This window comes from Manacus vitellinus, unplaced genomic scaffold (assembly GCF_001715985.3).
Source record: "Manacus vitellinus isolate BGI_N305 unplaced genomic scaffold, ASM171598v3 scaffold_76_pilon, whole genome shotgun sequence".
Taxonomy (NCBI): domain Eukaryota; kingdom Metazoa; phylum Chordata; class Aves; order Passeriformes; family Pipridae; genus Manacus; species Manacus vitellinus.
In genome coordinates this window covers 1570224-1593639 of record NW_021940796.1, presented here as the reverse complement: position 1 = coordinate 1593639, position 23416 = coordinate 1570224, and the positions used below count along the sequence as shown (strand labels likewise).

At 48.3% G+C, this 23416-nt stretch overlaps 1 protein-coding gene across 6 annotated transcripts in view; it reads right to left on the bottom strand.

The window, feature by feature from the left end:
* Positions 1–23416, bottom strand: part of ACACA (acetyl-CoA carboxylase alpha) — a 111308-nt gene that overhangs the window by 18380 nt on the left and 69512 nt on the right. For all 6 annotated transcript variants that reach the window (XM_018084801.3, XM_018084798.2, XM_018084797.2 and 3 more), the window contains 9 exons: positions 19213–19482; positions 18604–18701; positions 17897–18017; positions 17343–17453; positions 5798–5941; positions 4964–5084; positions 3226–3322; positions 1826–1922; positions 1008–1143 (listed from right to left, as the gene is read on the bottom strand). In XM_018084801.3, the coding sequence (XP_017940290.2) occupies positions 1008–1143; positions 1826–1922; positions 3226–3322; positions 4964–5084; positions 5798–5941; positions 17343–17453; positions 17897–18017; positions 18604–18701; positions 19213–19482 (1195 nt within the window). The remainder of the gene's footprint in view (positions 1–1007; positions 1144–1825; positions 1923–3225; positions 3323–4963; positions 5085–5797; positions 5942–17342; positions 17454–17896; positions 18018–18603; positions 18702–19212; positions 19483–23416) is intronic.

Sequence of the window (23416 nt, the reverse complement as noted above, 5' to 3'; positions counted from 1 at the left end):
TCTTTTTTTTTTTTCCCTCCCCCTCCACTAATGTCAATTTTCAGCATAGCAAGAGCTGTCTCTAATCTTTTCCTACTCATTACACACAATTTTGGAGTCATTTTACCCACAGTGCAGTCGGCTCCTGGCAGTGTGTTTGTGTGCACTGAGGGGTGGCATAATTGTTTATTTTCCCTCCCTGCATAATCCCCAGCCAGCACTGAAACCAAAACTGCAAACAACTCCCCAAGGGACACAGAGAGTGTCAGGAGACACCACCAGCAAACAAGAGGCAGGAAAATGCACGAAGCAAGGTGCCAACTGCAATGGCTCTGTCCTTCCCTCCTCTTCCTCCTCCTCCTCCCAGCTGGGGTGGAGTAAGTTGGGATATGTAATATAAATATTAACAACCTTGTACTGTCTCTTTCCTCCTTGGGCTTTTAGTCCCAAATCCAGAGCTAAACTCAGTTTCTGAGGAACCCAGCAAAGGGCACTGGCAAAGCCAGATCTGGCATTTTAAGGCAAAATAATATTTAAGGTCTAAATAAGGTAAATAAATAAAGTAAAATTACATCAACAACTTGTTGTGTGGTTGGGAAAGCAAGTCACAAAGGCAGAAAGCAGCAGCACATGGAGCAGAATCTACCCTGAAAGGTAACAGGTATTTTCCAGAGGAAATAATTTTGCCACCTTTTGCCACCTCCCATCTTTGCATCTGCCAACTCAAAGGCTTTGCTTTGTGTCCTTCTAATGAGACAGCAGAGTCCAGCAGCCTCTGTCACCCTGTGAGCCTTCCAGAGCAGGAACTTCCACCGCGTCGGTGCCCCTGTAACTCCTCCCCTGTGCTGAGGAGCTGCCACACACAGGTAAGAGGCCTCTTACCCCTTTAACTTCTTTAAATTCCACAGGAGTGACCTCACACTCCTGGCACCCCACAAAATTCAGAGCAGGACTGTGTGGTGCCCTCTGAGCAGTCAAGACAAACCACCCTCCAGGACACACCAACGAGGATCCAAAGTGCTGGTTACCTTTCATTCCACCAGAGAAACCTCTCCAGTTGGCAAAGACCATCAGGGGCAGCCCTTCCCTGTTGAAGTCCTTGATGGCCTCTGCAGTCTTGAAGGCAGAGTCAGGGAACCACACCTGACCAGCCTGCTGGATTATCTGTTGGGAAGGAGAATCCACTGTTAAGCCTTGGAACACACCCATGTAAGAGTTGGCAGAAAAACACAGAAACAGATTCAACAGTGGCCGAGATGTGGGATAAACAATGAGGGATGTGGCACATGGAGTGCATGGGATCTGCTTGGCCACGGAAAAATTGGGACAATCCTTTTGTCACCAATATTAACAGGAGCATTCCCAGTCACTTAGCTAAGAATAGAGATGGTATGGAAAGCCTGACACTACAGCTGCTGTAAGGAGGGGAAGAAGGAAGAGAAAGAAAAGGAGAGGAGAAAACCCCAAAGGGATGAGGCAGGGCCAGAGCTGTGAAATCAGACAGGGGAAAAGCAAAATGTCAGAGCAGGAAGACCATGAAACCCTCTGGTCACAGTAAGTGAGCAGGGAAGTGACTTTTGCTTGTCACATCTCCTGGGCCCTTGTCCCTGCACCTCACCGGAGTCCTAAGGGAAGCAGGACTGCTGGGGAACGAGTCTCCTGCAGGAATGGCCAACACGATGGTCCGGGCACCCCTCCCAGCACCTGCCAGGCATTCCCACCTCACCAGGGAATGGCTACACATCTGCACCACATTTGAGGGGGAAAAGTCCCACCCAAACAGGTGCTTCTTCCACAGAGACATTTGCAGAGGACAAACAGGGAACAGGGTATGTGTTCAACCCACCTTGGCCTCCGAGTCCAGGTTTGCAGGATCAGCAGGAATGCTGAGCTCCACCGTTCTTGTTTCTACGGCAACTACTCCTACAGGTATTCCTCCCAGCCTGGAAACAAGGCAGACAAATCACAATTCCTATTGCAACTCTTACACAACTAGATAGTTTTTCCAATTTGCATCAAAATACCCAGGAGAGACAAATAACACATCAAACAGTGGGAGCAGCGCTCTGGCCTTCGGAAGAGCAGGGACGAGCGGCTGGAGAACGCCAGAGGAGAAGCCACAGTTCCCAAAGCCAAATTCAGTTCTAAAAACGGGCACGTTCCTCACCGGAAATCAAACACAACAAACCAAACCCAAATTTGGAATGATACATCCACGTCTCCACATCACCCCTCACCTGCCATCACCCCGAGGTTTGGGATTGACACCGAATCCAACCACCCCTTCCCACAAAAGCCACTGTGCTGCCGACGACGGCTCCACATTCCCAGGACGGAGTCCCAGCAGAGCCCACACTCCCTCCTCAGCCACCCCAAGCTGGATGACACACGTACAGGCAGGGAAGAGACAGGGCCCATGTGCACTGAGGGGCTGGAAATATTCCCATTCCCTATGATTAAGAGTCTGCTGGAACCCCGTAATTGCAGAAGCCGTCTTAAATCGGTAACTTATAACTTCTATATTAGGGCCCATGTGACCTAATAAAGAACATCTTTATCCAAGTATTACAGTTATTTATTGAACTTGAAAACAGCTCAAAACAACTTCTGTTTTCCATAATACTTCATATAAATTTTATCAGGCCAGCACATGAAGATGCTACATCTTGTTTTATAGTGTGTCCCTGGACAAGTTGCCATAGAATAATAAAAGACAATTTACAGCCAACAGCACACATATTCCAAACATACATACAAGAGATGAGTTTTGGCAGCACTTACAGTAAAAATCCCAGAAGAATACATTCATATTTGTTTTTTTTTTTTTCAAAGTGCCACTGCTTTTGAAAGGAGTCTGTTTTATTTGTGTTATATATCCCTGCTGTGTGAGAGTCCAAAGCCACTTGGAATTTGTCAGAAGAAAGGAACTGCAAGCAAAGCTGAGCGTGGGTTTGGACAGAGCAGCTTCTGGCTTTGCCAAATCATTGATTTCCACCCCCTGGCACAGGGGCCTAAAAGCCTTTAAATCACAGAATTACAGAACCATGTAATGGTTTGGGTTGGAAGGGACCTTAAAAATCATCTCATTCCAACCCCCCACCGTGGGCAGGGACACTTTCTACTAGATAGACACAGGTACACATATGGAGAGAAATAAATAATCACAGGATGTTGTGTTCTACACAAATGCAAAGGGTAACCAAAACTTGGTTTCTACAATTGTCTGAAACACCTCTCAGAACTCACCTTGCTCTCCCCACCACGACTGTCTGTGCCCAGGGCTGCATGATCTCCATGAACGAACTGTTGTCAAAGAACCCACTCAGCCACTGCCCCTTCTGATCTAGAGGGAGAGGAAAACAGGGAAATATCAGAGGAGGATGGAGGGAGGGAGGAAAGAAAAGAGAGTATCAAAGCAGCAACTGAAACTTGCTTGAAAATTCCACCTGGGGAACGTGGCACTGCCTCCTTATTTATTTATTTTTAAATAGATGACAATACAAGGGAACATTAGACAGCAGAGCATTTGTCTGCCTTCAGCCATCGTGTCTTATTTCATTTCCTAGTCTGCATAAAGGCAGCAATTTATCAGCAAAAGCATCATTTATTGTTAAACGATGGGGTTCGGGTAGCAGAGGGACTTCCCCTGCTTTTAAATAAATAACTCTGGTTTTGTCAAGACTACAAACATTTGTCAAAAAGGCAGTAAAGTCATTAAAGATGTTTTTCAAAACACCTATTTCTATTTGAAAACTTATCTCACATTTTCTCTCTCGATTCTGCCTGATCTTTCCTTTAAAGAAGGAATGTTGCAGAGACCCAGGAACCAATACGAAAATTTTGATGATGCTTTAGAACTCAGACACAATTACAGAAAACACATCGCTCTGGGGGCACCTGCTTTGCACTGGGGCTTTGGGAAGCTCTGCAAAAAAGAAAAAAAAAATCCACAAAAAAAGTCCCCAAAAAAACCCCAAATGCCTCCCAGCTTCACCCCTTGGCACACAGCTCCCGAGGAACTTTTTAATCTGAACAAGCACCTCTGCTTCTGCAAACCCAAGTCCAAAACCAATTAAAAAGTGGAGATCCAAGCACGGTAACCTCTGCTGACTTAAACAGGATGGAGAGTGTTTTATCAAGACCAAACTTGTAATTACTGTGTTCTACATTCCTTGCCTCTGTGGCCCCACTGTAAAATGTGACCATCCATTTCAAAATTATCTCTTTATCGCAAGCCCAAAGCTGATCGTTTAGATTCTGGCCTCGTGTCGGGCGTCAGTTTGAAGAATATCACGGCAATATCTCCTCTAATAAATGGCTTTAACTTTTCACCTAGGAGATATCTGCTTTAACTTATCACAGGGAATCATCTGCTTTCCCTAACGCTTCCACTAAATTAAAATCTGAAGTCACTCGATTTGGGAGCCGGCGTTAGCGGCGCTCAGACAGCTGGATGAATTACTTGAGAGATGATGAAAAAATATTATCCAAAACCAGAAAACTTAGTTTATCACAAATCTCATTTTAGCCCCCCAAACTCATTAATAACAGCAGGAGTAATGGTCACCCAGTTTGCAGCTTGCACCTACACAGGCTGGAACAACCCCAACGGGGGTTCCGTGGTTTGCAGTGGTGCCAATACAATAATTCCCCAAGATCTGCAGGAATACTGGGATTCCTTCACCATACAGACCCTTTGTGAATGGACTTTCCTCTAAATCATAACAAAATCTATAAAAGTAACTATTCTAAGTAACTACATAACCTATAAAACTAATAATTGTAGGTGCCCTTGGGCACTCAGAACTTACATCCTATTTTTAGATATTACAGAAAAATATTTATAAAATTATATTCAAATTGTTTAGAAGTAATTATTTCGTAAACTCTGAAATATATTTGGATTGCAGACATAAAGCCTTGCCAACAAGTACTGAAACCAAGGTGTGTCACTGCATGTCCTGGCCACCACAGAGGGACGTACTCGGGTTGGGGCGCCCAGCCAGCATCCAGCGAGGGTCATAGGGAGCCTTGGTGGGCACAAAGTCAATGGTTCTGTCTATAGGATCCTTGGCTTTGAGGATAGGCACAGGGCTGTGTATATTCTAAGGGAAAAAGAAAAATATTGAAGGCAGTGATTCTCCCAAAACCAAACCCCAGCTCCAAAGGACGTGCTCGGATTTCTCTTTCCCCCCCTGCACACCCCTGAGACTGACGGGACCCCAGAGCCTTGCCAGAGCCTGAAGAGACTTCCACAGTGCTCCATCCTCTCTCAAACCCCACCTTTGGCCTCCTCTGGCACACATTGTGCTTAATTTGCTCTTGAACTTGTGGCATATCCAGACAAGTGAGGGGCTGTAATTTAATCTCTGGAAGGTGACCAGGGCTCCTGCCTCCTTCCATTCCCTCTTTCCTGCAGGAAGGTCACCTGTGCGTGCACATTGCTCCCTTCCTGGTTGCAGAGCAGCTCACACATATACATCAGCTCTGCAAATTGCTGCCTCAGAGGGGATTTTTGGAGTCATTTCAGCCAGAGACAACCTACTGCTGGCAGAAGGTCCTGTGGGCAGCAGCCAGGAGGCTGATGTGAAGATACCCAAGGCAGTTCCAGGCTGCCCCATATTCCTGCAGCATTTTAAGACAAACACTATTTTATTTACTTAATTCCATAATGCCCAACAGCCTCAACCACCAGTCTAAACCATTTTGTTGGACATAAAAACACAGAAAAAAAAACCCAGACAGAGAGAGAGCACCCGGTCCCCAAACCCTGCAAACAGGTAGTGGCACCTTGGACCTGTGCAGGGCCAGGAATTACCTTTGGCATGTAGGAAAGCCACTGCAGGATGGTGTAGACTCCTTCAAAGTCATCACAGACTGTGTCATGTGTCACCCCATTGTTGTGCATGATCTGGATCCCGCCCAGCTGGTTGTTGGAGGTGTAAACTTCCCGTCCAAGCACCTTGGGAAAGGAAAACGGGAAAACCATCAGGGATGGGGTTGTGACAAGGAGGTGTTGGCTAAGGAGAGACACACAAACCCATCCCTGCAGCACCTCATGATCACTTGGGCACGAAAAGGATGGAGCAAACTACTCCCAAGAGACCTTCCCGTGCCCCCTGTGCAAGTAAGAGCTTATGGACACTGATCCCAAGTGATCAGAATGGACAGTGATCCCCAGGAAACAGAGGGAAGGATTACATTGGATATTGGGAAGACATTCTTCCCTGTGAGGGTGGTGAGGGTCTGGCACAGGTTGCCCAGAGAAGCTGTGGCTGCCTCAGCCCTGTAAGTATCCAAGGCCAGGTTGGAGCAACCTGATCTGGAGGAAGGTGGCCCTGTTCATAGCAGGGGGGTTGAAATTAGGATTCCTTCCAACCCAAACCATACTGGGATTCTACAATCCCCAAGGGGAATGATACAAGTGGGGAAGCTGAGGCAGGGGGCAGTTTTACCCCTTGCCCTTCCCCAGGCAGCAACAGAGCCAATACACGTCTTAGACCAGCTCAGCTCACTAATTCCAAACTGCTCCAAGACAACTGGTAGGGTGGTTTTTTGAGGGAAAAAACCCCAGACTGGTACAGCAAAGACAAAGCCCCAGCAGCTCCTTCAAGAGGCTGGACAGAACAAGGCTGTGGCTTCTCATTCTCTTGCACGGCTCCATCTCCAATCTGAGCCCGGGCACCGCGGCTCTTTTCTCATTCTCCTGCTGTCTCTTCCCATTTGCCCTCTCCCTGACTGATACACTGATCTCTCGGTCACTCGGCTTTCTGCTCCACTGACTCCATATTACTAATAACACCTCTGCCACGGCCAGTTTACCTCATGAAGGCAGGAGCACATCATTACAAAATAAACTCATAACTTTGACATTCTAGCAAATACACGCCGTTTGTTATTTTTATGGGTTGAGTCTTTCTAACAGACAGAGGACATTACACACCTGCTTCATTTGGATCTTAAAAAACCCCTCAAACACACGCAAACGGCCCGGCCTCCCCCACCAAACACCCAGCACTGCTCGTTTTGGAGAGAGAAGAGCAGGCAGATGTCACTCAAGGTTTATGTAGAGAATAAACCGAGGCACAGAAGTTACACAACTAGTCCCAAAAATTTAGAATAAAATGTAAGCACAGTGGTTTAGCTCAGGGATGTTCCCGGGTCTCCCTTCCGAGCTGAAACATCTTCATCTTCCTCTAACAAAATCAGCGCCACGCAAAGCCATGGTAGAAAAGACAGCAGCATAGATTTAGGTTCAAGGATAAGAAAAGCCCAAGCCTCCAGATGCCAGGCACAAGCCTAGCTAAATGCTTTCCACAGAGGAAAATAAAAATAAAGAGGGTTTAAACTCCCCCTCTCTGAACTAATGCAAACGTATGTACATGCAAAATGGGCCTCTGCTACTGCTTATCTGGAGACACTGCAGACAGCTCAGGTTTAGCACTGCTGACAGGCAATGAAACAGCCTAATATACCGCCTGCTCTGGCCCTTAAATCCCTTTTTGGAGATCAAGATAAATATGCAGCTCCTTCTCCCGAGTGCTGCAGCCATTCCAGAGGAGTGCAGGGCTGTGCACGTGCAATCCCCTGCACGCCCAGCCAGGGCTGTGTTTACCTGGCAGGGCTGGCAGCAGAGACAGCAGGGCCCCAGCCCCAGGGGAAGGTGGTACTGAGGAGTGTCTGGGACATGGATGTGCACAGGTGAGCCCCAGGCAGGTGCTCAGAAGGAGCAGGGAAGGGGAGCACAGGGGAGCTCCAAATCAGCCCCCAACCTCAGCACAGCCCAAAGGCAGAACGAGCTGCTCCACCCCCAGGGCAGGCACCAGGCACTCAGGGGGGTCAAGAGGATCACAGAACCCCAGAATGGTCTGGGTAGGAAAGGACTTCAAAGCTCATCTCATTCCAGCTCCCTGGTCATGGGCAGGAACTATCCCAGGTTGCTCCAAGCCCCATCCAACCTGGCCTTGGACACTTCCAGGGATCCAGGGGCAGCCACAGCTTCTCTGGGCAACCTGTGCCAGGGCCTCACCACCCTCACAGGGAAGAATTTCTTCCTAATAACCCATCTAACCCTGCCCTCTGGCAGTGGGAAGCCATTCCCCCTTGTCCTGGCACTCCAGGCTCCTGCAGAAAGGCAGCCCAGAGACAGCGAGACTGGGCCTGGGAACACGAGGGCGACCGCTCGTCCCTCGGCTCTGCCACCCCCACTCCCACCTCACAGGGCTCCATTGCTAAAGGCTGACAAGTAATTCAATCTCCAATTAACAATCTTGAACAGTGCAATGCATATTGCTGTGCTAACATTTCCACAAGAAAGTATCCAAGGGTACAAGGGAAGGTGCTGGAGAAGTCCTGAGCTGAGGCTCCTGAAGACAGAACTTCCAAGAGCAAAAAAGCAGCCTTTCCAGCCTCCAAAATATGGTCCTCAACGGGTTTATAGGCACGCCATGTGCATATGAACAATTTTCTAGCACTCCAAACCATCCTGACCAGCTGCTTTCTCCTTTGAGAACCTGAGCTGCTGGTGAGTTGGGACATGCCCTGCAAAGCTGGGCTGGCCGAGGGCTGGGTTGGCTCATCTGTTTCATCCAAGATGAAGGATCTACAAAAATGACAGCAGAGGGCTTGAATGGGAATCATTATGCAACATAAGTGCTGTTATTATTCCGAGCATATCATGTGTTTATATCAAATATAAGTGCCAGATTTTTATCCGAATAATTTCAATAATTGCAATTCCCATCCCACAATTTATATCATCTGCCAGAAACCCGAAGCAGAAGAGGCACATGCACATCCTATAAATAGCCTATTTTTCATAAACAGGCAGAAATGATGGGAATGAATGTCTCATCAGAAAAAAAATGCAGGAACACAATGTAGGAACTTCAAACCTGGCTGCTATTATGTGCAGTCAAGCCTCGCCAGATCTCAGTGCTCATTTCCAGCACTCGGCTCTTCCCCCACACGGATCGTGTCGTTAGAGGGGAAAACAGCAGGAACAAGAGGAGAGCCAAGCTGAGGTGGGATGCTCCAGCATAAACCCCTTCCCCAGCCCAGCCTCTCTGCAAGGCAGTGGGAGCACAGACAGCTCCTCTCTGCCTGGAGACACAGGGCCCTTCCTGCATCCCTAATCCAGGAATCCGTGCAGTCCCCGCACTTCTAATTTACGAGCGTTCGGTGGGGGACCCTTCTGACTGGGGAACAGATTGGCTCGGTCTAATGCTTGGAGATTATTAAAGTCAGAGCTATACTCCACTATCAAGTCTACAGATCTTTTATTTAGAAGATATGGTGCTCTAAATGCACAAAGAGCTCCCTGTCACCTTCACATTAAAGCCCCTAGTGCCTGGTAAATGGAATTATATAGCTGTCATCTCCTTTCCCCAAAGTTTTAAGAGTACAATGGGCTCATTTTTTCCCACTCCATCCCAGCTTCAGAACTAAGAGACCTACTTTGTATTGATTTAGAGTCTCGGAAATAAATAAACCTGCTTCACCAATGTGATTCACAAGAAATTCATGATACACTATTGCATGATATATTTCAAGCTGTGGCTCCGGCTCTTTTTTCCTTTTGGTGAGTGATGGGGGAGGTGGGAGGTGGGGGGAGCTGACAGCCTGATGGTTATTGGGGATGGCTCCTGACTGCAAATCCAGAGGCAGGTCCTGCTGGTGGAGTCTTTCCCTGCTTCAGTCTGGTGAGATCAGAGGGGGAAGGGCAAAAAGCAACTGCACTTCACCTCGGAGGGAGCAGGGGAAGAGGCATCCAGGTGGACATGGAACTGCAGCTCCTTTCTGCACACTCCTGCCTGGAGATGCCAAGGCTCCTCACAGATACAGAGGGAGCAGGGCTCCACAGCTGGTCACAGACAGGACAAACACTGTGTTTGCAGCTGGCAGCACCACCCATTAGTGGTGGGAAGGTTTGTCCGTCTCGTGCTAATTGATGAGGATTTTGGAAAACTTCTGAATTGCAAGAGAAAATCAAATATTGCAATCTCGAGATCTGAACTAGTAGAAGGCAGGCTCCAGATGGTTTGCTTCTGACCTCTGAAATATTTGTTGCAGCTACTAGAAATAGAAAATTAATTCAGGAAGAAAAGTCAGCTGGGAAATAAAAAACAAACAACTTTTCATTGGACCCAAAAAATTCCAAATGAGAAATCCACCCAAACTGATACTTTTTTTCCTGAAGAGTTCCAGTTTCAGTGAACTGCCATTTTCAAATGAAAAATGCCTTGTCAAACCCCTCCTGCCCCACTCTCCTCTCCTGGCGTAGGGAGACGGCGTGTTTTGCTCAAGGTCACTCCATCAGTCAGTGGTAAATCAAAAGGGCTCAATATACTTTGCAAACTAAAATTACAGCCCCCATCCTACATGGTGCAAACACCCATAAATCCCACTTGTCTCAGTCAGGGGTTCCCTAATCTAGACATGAACCCCATAAACAATATTAATGGTTGTCTCCAACTTGGAGATCTTGGTCATTCCCTTGGTCACCTTCTGGACCCCAAATGAACCCTGTTATTCAGAGACCCCCAGGGGACAGGCTGCAGTGCAGGGACCACTTTCACCAGGATAGTGGAACTCTGTTCACTTTTCAGTGCGGGTTTAGGCTTAATTGTGAGAAATGTGACAATTCCTTAGTGCTGCTCCTATAGTTCCCATCATATGTCCAGAATTCCAGGTAATTTCTCCACATCCACTGTAGAAAAAACTCCCAGGCAGGTCACCCCAGTATCCTCCTGGTGATACCTCAAGAGGGGTGGTCAGGACCAGTTATTCTGGGATATGTTTGAAAAGTTCAGCTCCAATGGAACATTAGGGAACAGTTAATGCTCCAGTAATAACACACCCTGAAGGATCACCAGGATCTGGGATACAGTCTTGGTTGCAGTAAATATATAGAGAGAGGGTTTAGAATACACAGGAGTTTCCCTGGGAAGAGATTTGGACAGGCAGAATATAGGCCAGGATGCTCAACTCCTCCCTAGCAGGAATAAATATCCACACAGCCCCCCCTCCACACAGATAAACTGATGGAGACCTGTATTAAAAACGATAGAAGGAGGGAGAATAAAAAAAGTCAACAGAAATCTATTAGACTTTCTTCCCTAAGCAAACACCAAGGGACTGATAATGCCATGCCTGGAACGTAAATTGTCTCTAATGGGAACAATACACAAATATCACCACTTAAAGAAAGGCAATTAAAAAGAAAAGGTAGAAATGGAGGGTGGTGGTTGGTTGTTTGTCTGAAGTCCAGGCATCCATCCTGCTCACATCCATTGCTCTACACAGAGCAAGGACCTTTGTGTCACCAGGAGTGCCCCCAGCCAGACTCCCCAGCAACTAAAGCCTCTCACTGGCAGGAAAAGAAATGAATTCTGCTCTCCTCCTGTTGCCAAATATTGCTGAACTGAGACTGATCCAGCCTGGGAGAACTGGGGGTTTGGCTGAGAGTATTGAGATTGTTCAGCCTGGAGAAGAGAAGCTTCAGGGTGACCTCACTGTGGCCTTCCAGTGCCTGAAGAAGCCGACAAGAAAGATGGAGAGAGACTATTTACAAAGGCCTGGAGTGCCAGGACAAGGGGGAATGGCTTCTCACTGACAGAGGGCAGGATTAGATTGGATATTGGGAAGGAATTCTTGGTTATGAGGGTGGTGAGGCCCTGGCACAGGTTGCCCAGGGAAGCTGTGGTTGCCCCTGGAAGTGTCCAAGGCCAGGTTGGATGGGGCTTGGAGCAACCTGGGCTAGTGGGAGGTGTCCCTGCCCATGACAGGGGGTGGAACTGGATGAGATGATCTTTTAGGTCCCTTCCAACCCAAGCCATTCCATGATTCCATGGTCTTACAATATCCCTACTCTGGTCCTGGTTCTCCCCCCAAACTGGCTTCGTTGACCTTCACCAGGGACAGTCCTGCATCAGTTCTGGGAGAAACCAACCCCCACCCATAAAACCACCCTTGTTCTCACCATATCATCTGCCACAACCACCCAAGGCAGAGCAGAGGGGCCCCTCCTGCTTCTCCCCACCAGAGCCAAGAGTGGGATAACCTTGGGGAGCTCCATGAGAGGAGCAGACCAAGGGCTGAGGCTGTTGAGTGCCAGTTTGTGGGTGACATTTCCTACCCCTCTTTGATCAGCATTCTCCAGCACCCTGCACCCATAAGTATCTCCCTAATAGTCTTGCTGTGCCACTACAGAAAGATTCATATCATGCATTAATAATTATAATGGTTCTTTGAATGACAGGGCTGGCACTTGCTGTTCTAACTCACATGATTGCTCTCACATGATTGCTTTGATCTAATCCCAAGACTGGAGTCATCTTGAGCAGATATTGAACTACCCCTGCCTTGAATCTCAGAAAAAAGAGAGCTTTCCACAGTACAAACCCCAAACAGCATCAGTCTCACAGGGGTTTTATTTATTTTTCCAGATTGTGAAATTCAAGGGTAAATATTACTGCTGACAATCACTCACACAGCCTGGCTGAGCCTCCAGCTCCTCACCGAGGTCCTCTGGGAGCCTCAGACCTGCCCAGACACCTCTCACTCGAGCAGCCTGTTCCTCCCAAGCCCTGATCTGTTGTCTCACCCTGTTACTGAAGTCCCAGAGCATTCAAGTTCTGCAGCTTCTCCACCAGCTCATCCACTGCTCCTCCTCCTGCCATGGGATGCTCCCACAGCTCACTGCAATCCCACCCCATAACCACACTGATGAAACCAGAGCAGCTGTGCCTGCCCCATCCCTGCAAGTGACCAAGGCCAGGTTGGACAGGGCTTGGAGCAACCTGGGATAGTGGAAGATGTCCCTGCCCATGGCAGGGGGTGGAAAGAGATGAGTTTTAAGGTCCTTTCCAACCCAAACCATTCTATGAGATTTTACGATTCCACGATAAATCTTCCCAACCAGCTGACCCCAGTTCTGCTTTGAGGGTCAGGACTGAATTTAAAATACAAAGGATATTCTCTTCTGGCCTCACCCAAAGGGATTTTGGGGTTTTAAATGCAGATTGTCAAAACCATCTTGCAGCAATTATGGTCTGTTGTATCAACAAGTCCTCGGGGACCATCCATCCTCAGGTGACTCAGGTGACATGGGATGGCCCCCAACACATTAATGTCTCACCAGGCACCAGCAGGGTCTGCAGCCATGGAAGATGGGCTCAGGAAAGGTCACTGGACAAGTGCTGGGACCAGGCTGAGGAGATTCTTACATATTTAATATTAGCAGGTCACTGAGTTTGCACTGATCAGTACATCCCACAGACACCCTTCTGTTCCTCAGAAATGTCCAGAACAGGTTATACAAGCAGACATATCACTAAATTAATATCATTCTGAAGGGAAAAACTACCACAGGAAGAAATCCTGAGGATGGGGTTACCCAAAGCACACCACTGCTGGCAGGTATTTTCCAACTGATGAGCTCAAAGCACATTGCAAACACAGCTCAACTGAGGTTTCAAGACCAAGCAGGGAACTTCTATGGTTTTTTGACCCATCCAAGTCAAAAATGTCACCTCATGACCAAGAAGACCATTGGCTGCAGGCTGGGAAATGAAGCCCAAAGTACTGAACTAAGGCTTCAAATGGCTCATGTTTTAGTGGTTTCTGACCCTTCATCTCCACTGTCTCTTTCCCTGCATGGACACAGACTCCTGGCAGGTGGGATTTTCCCAGCTCACCCTTGGATGTTCTGGATAAACCAGTGGGAGCCATAACAAACTACTGTGCACCCAGCTTAGAGCAGTTCCTGAAAACCTCTGCTAAACCTGGCTTCCCTTAGGAAAAGCCTAGAACATGGATCTGCAGGGAAAATGTGACTGAAAGCCACTGTTTGTTTCCATTAACACAACAGCTCAAAGATGGGATTTCTTTTAAACACAAAAGACAAGGAGGAGAAAACTGATTAAAAATAGGTCAGCAACAGACTCGGGAACATCTTTGGGAGGACTCAAATGGAATGCAGCCCTGGAAGCCTGAACCACATAAGCCATGCAGGAATTGGGAGTGCTGGGCTCTTTGGTCTTACTTCCCTGGAAAGGAAAACCCATGGAAATGAAGGTGTTTGTGCAGGGCACAGCACGTCACGTATGAAATCACCCCGTGCTCACGTTGTGACGAGGGAAGGGAGTTGAGGGAGGAGGAGGAGGAAGGTTTTGGGGCTGGAAAAAGAGGGAGGCAGGGGAAGTTAAAAAAAAAAAAAATAAAAATCTCTGCCTCAGCAAAAGTTTTCATTAAAATTTTAGACAAATGATCTCTGTGTCCTTCTCCCATGCTGCCTGGGGCTCCATGCTATTTCTATGCAAATAACAACCTCGTGGTTTATATCTTATTATTTCCACCGGAGCTGCGGCGACATGACCCGAGACGTGTGTGAGGTAGACAGCGACAGAGAGAGAGGGAGAGAAAAGAGAGGGAAGGGAGGGAGGGAGATGGAGTGGCTGCTCGCTGAAGTGTGAAAAAATATTGTCAGGAGTGAGCAGCAAGAACAAAAAAAAAAAAAAAAAAAACCAAAAAAAAAAAATTGCGGGATAACGTGTTTAGTTCAGCCCCATCTCACCCATGGTGAACCAGCATCTTTTAAATTCATTGCATCAAGGCGATCAATGCACAATCCATCTGCTTTTCACCTTTATCATGCATTTCCATGGCCTCCTGGCTTTTGATTGTGCTGATACTTTGTATGGGCAGTCAGAGGACGCGCATGTATCATTATTTTCAATGTTCAGGGGGGTCAGCGGGCTCGGCACAGGCGCGTAACACGTTCACCGAGAGGAATGAAATGTCATTTCCACCTCTCCACCCCCTGTTGAAATGCAACGGGGAGACAAAAGGGGTTCGGCTCCGACACGGCCCCCCCCGTGCGGGGCACCGTCCCCACCGCACAGCACACCTGGCCCCAGGTCCCGCCCGCTCCACGGCGCGAACAAAGACAGCTCAATCAGGGCAGGGGGAAACCCTGCCCAGCTCCCTGCAGCTTCTTGTCACCCCTGACAGGCTGGAGAATCCTCAAACCTGCCCGCGACCAGGTGTCTCCCTGGGATGTCCCTCTGACACCGGTGCAGGAACAGCCGGCGCGTGAGTCCATCCCCCAGAACCAAACAGCAGCCTCGGCTCAAAACGATGCTGACCTTGAGCTCATCATCTAAGTTAGAGGTCACCCTCTGGCTTTGGCAGCTGGACCTTTCCCTCTACACCTAAACCCTCAGGCTGGTTCAACATAATGACAATGAACATGACCAGCAATGGCTCTGCTGGTGCAGAGTGTTCGTCACTGTCCCCCCTCTGCTCCCAGTGTACATTAGAAAGAACCCAGCACTTCAAAGGGAAAAGAAATTAAACAACTTCCCAGAAAGCCCTGTCTGCTCTCTGAGAGCCCAGTTGTCTCCATTTTTGTGCTGCACATTCTCCTCTGGCAGAGAGGAGACATTTTGAAGATGCGTGTGCAGCCACAAGACTACAAGTAAGCTTTGTCCAGCATCCTCTGGGAAGACAGCATTTGAACATCAGCAGTGGAAAAATTGTCCCAAATCTCTAATTGGGAAGAGCTAAAGGTGGCAGTTTCCACTTATTTATCTTTGTTCCAGCCATGATCTCTCCTCAGGAAGATCACAAGAACCAGCAGACCCATCACACACACAGGAGTGAGTGGGGATTCCCAGGCTCCCCCTGTCCAAGGTTAGGTAAACATTGTTGGGTCTTGCTGGGAAAGCTGGATAGGATGCAATAGGTTCCTCCTACACCTTTAGGAAGGTAGAGGTTCAGAGCTGACATAAACAAATACATCTTTCCAACAAAGGAGGGAGGAGGGAAAAGGACACAAGGGATTAGTCAGGCCATTGAAATTCCTGGGATGGGATAAATCACCCCCAGAAAGCACCTCCTCCTGATTATGCCTGCTGATAGATGTCAGGTGCTTAATTTAGTCTATATCCTTATTTTTAAGTGCCTAAAATTTAGTGAGATTCATCTAGTCCTAGGAAAACAAGCATTGCCTCCATGGGTAGGGAGTGCAGTTAAACCTGGAAAGAGGAGGAGACCAAACAGCCTGGCCCTGCCATCTGGGAAACTCTGCAGGGCCCCAAGCCCCAGCAAGTGACAGCTGGAACCAGGCAACTTACTGCACTTCAGCAAGCACTAAACTGACTCAATTCCTTTTTAAATGCTGGATCTTCAAATGCCTCTTTTCCTCCCATTGATGCAGGTGTGTGTGATGTGTGTAAGAGATCTAACTGAGGGTAGTGCAGCCTAGAGTTGATAGGATCAATGCTTCATTTTCTGCAGAGCCCCCTTTATTCAGGGGAATAATTCAACGAGAGCCTATTTTCCTTTTATCTCCCATTGTCAGGCAGGCACTCCTGGAAACACAGCTTGCCATGGAGCACAACCACCCCAGGTGCTGAGAGTGCCTGAGAACAAAGCTGCTCGATGGGGAAGGGCACTCACACCACACAGCCTCAACTCCAGGGAAACAAAGCCCTCAGGGAGAGGGATGGGAGCAGAGTGGGCTGGGAGCCGTGTCTGCACCAGACAAGGGGCTGGAGGCTGTGGGATTAATGGGCTTGGGGCAGCAAGGGAGAAAATCCACCTCTGGAGTGGAAAAAAAAAAGAGCCACTTTAGCAGTGAACCTGTTAAGTTTTCTTTATAACAGTCCCAGTTATTCCTCCTGCCCCCACGGCCGAGATTTCCAGCAGGAAAATCACCATCCACACACTGCTGAGGCTTCAGTGCTCCCCAGAATTAGCACAGTGCTGTGGATGGCTGGAAGTTCAGGTGATTCTGGCCCACATATCTGGAAACATGGACTTCCAGACACTGGGAACAGCCCTGTTGCCTCTCTCACAGCACTCCCTGGGAAAGAGATGCTGCTGCCCAGGCTCTGGGCTCCTCCACTCCTGTCATTTAACCTGTGCATACAACCTCTGTGAAAAGCTGCTTCTCCTCCTTCCCCTTCACCTGGCTCCTGCTCAAGCCCTTAAACGTGCAGTTCTGCCCAGGTCCCTGCCAATCTCCAGCCAGGATGCCTGGAATAGTGCCTCTGGCTGGCAACACCATGTTCCTGTCACAGGAAACGGGTACATGGAAGGAGGATTTGCTTTGCAGAGAGCAAAGAGCAAAGGGAAAGACTGCAAAGGCATGGAAGGTTCCCAGCCCTGAGCCAGTTCTCGATCAGGAAGAGCCTGAGAAGGGAGAAGCAAAAGGGTGGTGGCAGCTCCTTGAGGCTCCAGCAGAACTCACTGAAACCCAGAGTTATTGCCCAGAGAAGCCCCATCCCTGGAAGTGCCCAAAGCCAGGCTGGAAAGGACTTGGAGCGACTTGGTCTGAGGACTGAAATGCAAAGACTCACTTTGTTGAGGGCTCCACAGCCAGTCAGGATGATGTGAGAGTTCTCCACCTGGATGGTCCTCTGGCCCAGCCGGACAATGTAGGCCCCAATCCCGATTGCCCGACACGTAACCTTAAAAAAAAAACAAAAAAAAGGGAAAATTGCAATGCCATTGATTTCTGTCTTTCCACACAGCCCCAACTTATCGACTCCAACATCGAGATAAAACCAGGTGTGTTTGTGACAAGGCCATAAAATCTCCTGTCACTGCAAAACTCCAGAATCTGTTGTGTTCTAACACACAGGAGCTGAACATACGTGTATTTTATTTTTTAAAAAAAAGAGAAGCAGCAACTTTCAGACCAAGCAAACATAAAGCCAAATGATTAAAGTGTTTTAAATTGAGTCTGAAAGGGACCCAGCCCTGTACTGGTGCCAGGAGCATTGCTCAAAGCCCCCAGGAGCCCATTTCCATCAACCAGAAGGCCGATCCCGGGATCTTTGGGATATCATTGCAGGATTTTTAGCTGAAGCAGACAATACAATTTGAAGAAGAGAAAGCAGCAGGGGATTACCAGGCTGATGGTGATAACACTTTCATAGGCTAAAGATGATTCTCCAGCAATCATGCCAGATCCTCTGAGGTTCTCTACTCCAAGACCGTCGTCCTTGCCGATAATATCCGTTATCTTGTACCTGAGGGAGACACAGACACAGCCTTTGAGTCACAAGGTCCAGTGATTTGCTGAATCAGTTTGCTACGAAGAAAATGAGAACTGACTAAATATCATTAAGGTTCCAAGGAGGAACGTGCATAAAACCCGGCCAGGACCCGCGCATGGCTCATCCCGAGCACCATGGAACATCCTGCAGGAGCAGCAGCACTGCCAGAGGGAATGCCAAGGGAGAGGAATGTCTGGGAAAGGTGTTCTGAAATTCCCACAGGGCATGAGGAACAGGCTGATTATAGGCAAAAGGCAAGAGAGGAAGAGAATGCAGCCAAAGGCAAAAAAGAAGAGAACAAGAGATTACAAGAGGCTTTTACCTTTTAGGTTTTCTTTACTTCCTTCTTCCAAGCCTCAGCCACGACTTGGGGTCAGTGGGGGTCAACACGGCCCTGCCCCAAACTAGGCATCATGGAACAACCCCTAACTCACCTTCCATGCCCTGACCACACACAGCTCTGGCTTTCCACAGCCCTGCACCCTAAAGAATGTCCCAGCTGAGGACAAGGACGTGCCATGTATGACCCAAGGATGAACAGGAAGCTTTTCATTCCTACCTGGACTCTCCATTTTCCTCCACGTGCTCACAGTGAACAGAGTTCAGCGCGCTGACCTTCTTGTAGTCTTGAGGAGTCAGGTACAAGTATTTGTATCCCTGCAGGGAAAGACAGTTCATTCATCTCACTCTCACCTCTAGTCCCTTCCTGATCCCAAATAACCCCTTCCAAAAGCAAACTTTCATGGGAGCAGAATTTAATTCCAGAGAGTTCTAAGAACACCCTTTCTTAACACTGGAGCTGCAGCTGAGGCCAGGAAAAGCTGGGAATGTTGCAGCATTTAGCCCTAACTCCTTCTGGATGCCCATCATCTGCTGGGAGATCATAAAATCATATCATAAAATGGTTTGGGTTGGAAGGGACCTTAAAGCCCATCTCACTCCATCCCCCTGCCACGGGCAGGGACACCTTCCACCAGACCAGGTTGGTCAAGGCCCCGTCCAGCCTGGCCCTGGACACTTCCAGTGTTCCAGATCCAGCAACAATGAGAACTTTGGACCTGACAGTCTGGAAAATGTTACCCTCACTTCTATCGAAAGAGGTGGTGTAAAAATAAGACTCTTTTGTGGGCTGTTGCAGAGTTTCCCCCGAATTCCTGTGCCTCCTTACCTTGTATGGGTTATCTGGGTCTTCCCAAGCCACATGGAACATGTGCCGGATCTCCTCGGCCAAACCAATCCTGGCTCCACTGTTGGCAGCCACGTAGATCCTGGGGATGCCCTGTGCCCGGGCGAGCTCCGAGGCCCTGAGGAACAGCACGTCCTCCTGAGGCCCAAAAGAGCCTATTTTGTAGGTGATGTCATTGCCAACGACAATGATATCCCGGCCTTCTGGATACTCCGGGGTCTTCAGAGTCATCTTCCAGGCCACCATCCCAACCTGCAATCAAAGAGCAGAGAACAGCAAAACATAAATGTGCATCTCTGAGATGTGGTGCAGGGGAACCAGGCAGGGACTGTTTCTCTTGGACCTTTACTCCCTTGGGCTTGGCACGTTTTCCTTGGGAACTCTGGTAACAGCAGCTCTGGCACGCTGCCAGTGCAGAGCACAGCTGGAAGGACTGGATCCTCCACTTTCCTTGGAGCACATCCCCCACTGCTCTCACCCCAGCCAGGGTACTCACACTGTCCCTCCCTCTCCCCACTCAGGGATTTATCCCAGGTCCAACACACATTCTGCCAGTGTCCCTCTCACAGGGAGCTGTGTGCATTCCCTGTGCCACAATCCACGTGCCTCCTCACAGGGTGAAGAGGGATGTGCTGCTGCACAGGATTCCTGACCACCTGTTTAGGCTTCCCAGGTATCCCCCCAGAACCTTGTCACCCTGCCCTCAGTTTAAAAATCTTTTTATTTCATTATTATCTCAATTTTTATCCCTTGCCCTTCCTTTCATTTCTTCGGCTCTTCCCTGTTTCCTTCCCAAATTTGTGTAGCAGTTTCTTTCCAGACCTGCCCGGGGCAAGGAACGTTTTTTGCCGCATATTTTTTCTTTTCAAAGATCACGGGATGATCTCTCCTGGCCCCTCTCCTGGAGATCAGCAGCATCTGTCCCCTGCATCCCCCATCCCTCAGCCGCCGCTCCGGGAGCCGGCCGGCCTGGAATGCCATTAACAGATGGAAATAGCAGCGTCCCTTGAAAGCCACATGCATCACCCAGTCCCCGCTTGCCCAAGGATCATAAGCTCTGAGTACACATCCCTCAAGCCGATTGCACATCCTCTGCAATCAAGGAGGGCTGAAACTCTCATTGCGGAGCCGCGGAATTCTGAGCGTGATGAACTAAAGCGGGAGGGGGAGAGGGGAGAAGCAGCAGACAGATCTGTGCCATTTAATCCAAATCAAAATGGCACAATACACAGTCGAGATCCAATCAGCATCTGCAATAAGATATGCCATAATAGGCTCATTAAAAAAAATAAAGAGGCAGAGGAATTAATCAAAGGGTCATTGGAAGTAAAGCAGGCGGCAATCCAAAATATTACAGCCGGCTGCTGGCAGATCCTTCCCTTCCACCTCCCCTTCCCAGAGCTGAGAGGGCAACTTAACAGAGTCAGGGTGTCTCAGTTCACCTCCTCCTTGGTCTTGGTTTCCTCCACTGCTACTCTGATACATCAGAATGGATTCGTTTGTTTGCCTCTAAATATTTGCAGAATATTTACAGTTTCACCTTAGCATCCAACTGCAGGGTTTGGAACAGAGATACTGCAGCAGCTTCAAAGACAGGAGCATAAACCCCTAATTTTTTGCTAAAATACCAGTATTGTTGCCAAATTAAAGGGAAAAGTTATAATGCTGTAAAACAAGTGGATGCAAATGTTGGTCTGGCGCAGAGACCAAGGGACAACCAGTGCAGAGGCTGGGAGAGGAGCCTAACTGATCCCACACATGGCCAGAGGGGTTCCTTGGACTCTGCTCTTGGATTTTCACAGCAGACAACAGAAGAATTAAGGTGAAAAATGGAGCAGAAAAGTATATTTTGTCCTTCTGACCCGACTGTGCAGGAAAAAGAGATGCCAAGGGCTGGATATTGTCTCTGTTCTCACTCTCACCTGTGGGCAAGCTTGTGATTAGAAACTGCAGGTTAAAAAAATTCTGCAAACCCAAAGTTAAAGGCTCCGAGATTAGCACCTAAAAAATCAGGGATGCAGGGATGCCCATCTCTACCTCAGCACCTACTGCAGTTCAGCTCTTTACCATAATTTAAAGGGAGGTTTTTTGCATAACTAAAATCCTTTAGTGGGCTCTCACCAAATCTTTCTGATACCACTTCAAAAACCAGCTTTAGTCACTGATAGAAACCCACACAGAAATGAGGAAATAGTCCCTTTAAAATACACTGTAAACTTATGCCAAAATAGCACAGAATTAACAGTAACTGACAGGTTTTTGCCTGAGTGGTTGTTCCCTCACAGTCACACTGATCCCATCAGCCAGGACCATCCCAGGAGGCTCCAGCACCACGAGGAGCAGAGTAACAGGAGAAATACTCAGGCTTTGGGTTTGCTAAATACTTGTCACCACAGTAAACTGGGACATAGGAACACATAAAGAACTGTCAGAAATCCACACAACAACCACAACAAACTGGCAGCCAAGTCCTGCTCCCACCTGAGGCAGGTGAGTGACTCACTCCAGGCCTGTGGGGCCAGTGATGGAGTTCTGAGTACCCAGGGCTGGCCCCACAGTCTGTCTCACCCACCAAGAGATCTTCCTCACTTCCATCAGCTTGATGATTTTTGACAGCACAGAAAACAGGCACATTAAAAGCATTTCTTATTTAGAAAATTCAGATTGTAACAGAAGTCTTGGAATACTTCCCTAACCTGAGATCATGTGTCCTCTGCATCAATAAAATCCCTTTTGCCAATGCTCACCAATAAAATAGCTAAAAATATCCAGCCAGGGCACAAACTCTTGAAAATAGTTTATATCTGATAAACACGGAGCAACCACATGCAGTTTAAGAAAATTAAAATCAAAAGTGCACCACTATTAACTCGTGTGCCTTGTTGCCTCCCCAACTCATTGTGTGTTTTGTGCCATTTATCCAGTAATAAAAACCACAGGGATTTGCACAACTAAGGATTTATTTTTTTTTTTTTGCAATGAACAACCCAGATTCGGTTGAAATTTACGGGCAGTGGAGGATGGTTTTTTATTTCAGAAAAAAAAAAGGAATAATGAGATTTTTAAGTTAACGGCAGCACGCCAAAAACTGGGGAGTTCCCAGGTTAATTAGCCAGGCTGAGCTAATCACCTAAGAGCACTGGCAGCAATAGTGGGTGATGGTGAGTGGTCCTGGTTTCGGAACAGGCTCTTTTTAAGAGGCAGCACAGTTTGGAAGTGCTGCTCCTGCCACGGCTCCATTCCCAGCACACCCAGGAGCGAAGAACAGGGGGAGGGAAAAAAAAAAATAAATAAAAGCAGGAACCGTCTTATTTAACTGTTTTTATGTTGGCAAAATGATTTGTGCCCCGGTATTTCCATAAGAAGTGGGACCATTATTCTCCTGTAGGAACACATTTGGTTTGAAAAGTATCAGTGGGCAGCACGTGGAAATCAAAGGGGATGAATTATTCACCAGCCCCGATCAGGAGCGATCATTATTTCTGATGCTCCGAACTGTGATTAGGATTCAGCGCTCAGATGTCATTTGCTCCCCGAACGGCCCCGGCCCCGTGGAATTGCACGCACACAGATTGCACCCAGGTTCCAGGTGTATAATTTCACACCCCCACACCTTCTCCCACCAGATCCCGGCCTTTGATGCGACCGTTAAGAGACGGTAAAAGCGGCGCGGGAACGAACGGCGGCTTTTCCTGGCGCTCGTAAACGCCGCTCGTTTGACACACAGTGTCAACACTAATCATGGCCTAAAATTAACACCAAAATTGACTTCAACATTAATTGCGCTATCGATGGGAGCAGTAATACACACACTGATGCAGTTCCAAATTGACTGCCGGTGGCAGCCGGAGCTGTTGACAACAGGCACCGAAGGGAATGGGGAAGGAGGCGATCCCAGGCTCCCTCCTGGAGGCACAGCAGGCTCTGGGCAGAGGGAAGGCAACGCCAACAGTGGCTGGGAGAGGGAGGTTTGCAGGTTCTTTCTGCAAGGATCTGTAATTCCTGGAGAAGCAGAGCCCACAGAACCACAGAATATCCTGAGCTGGGAGGGACCCACAGGGATCATCCAGTCCAGCTCCTGGCCCTGCCCAGACACCCCAACAATCCCACTCTGTCCCTCAGAGCATTGTCCAAACAATCCTTGAGCTCTGGCAGCCTTGGTGCTGTGCCCACTGCCCTGGGGAGC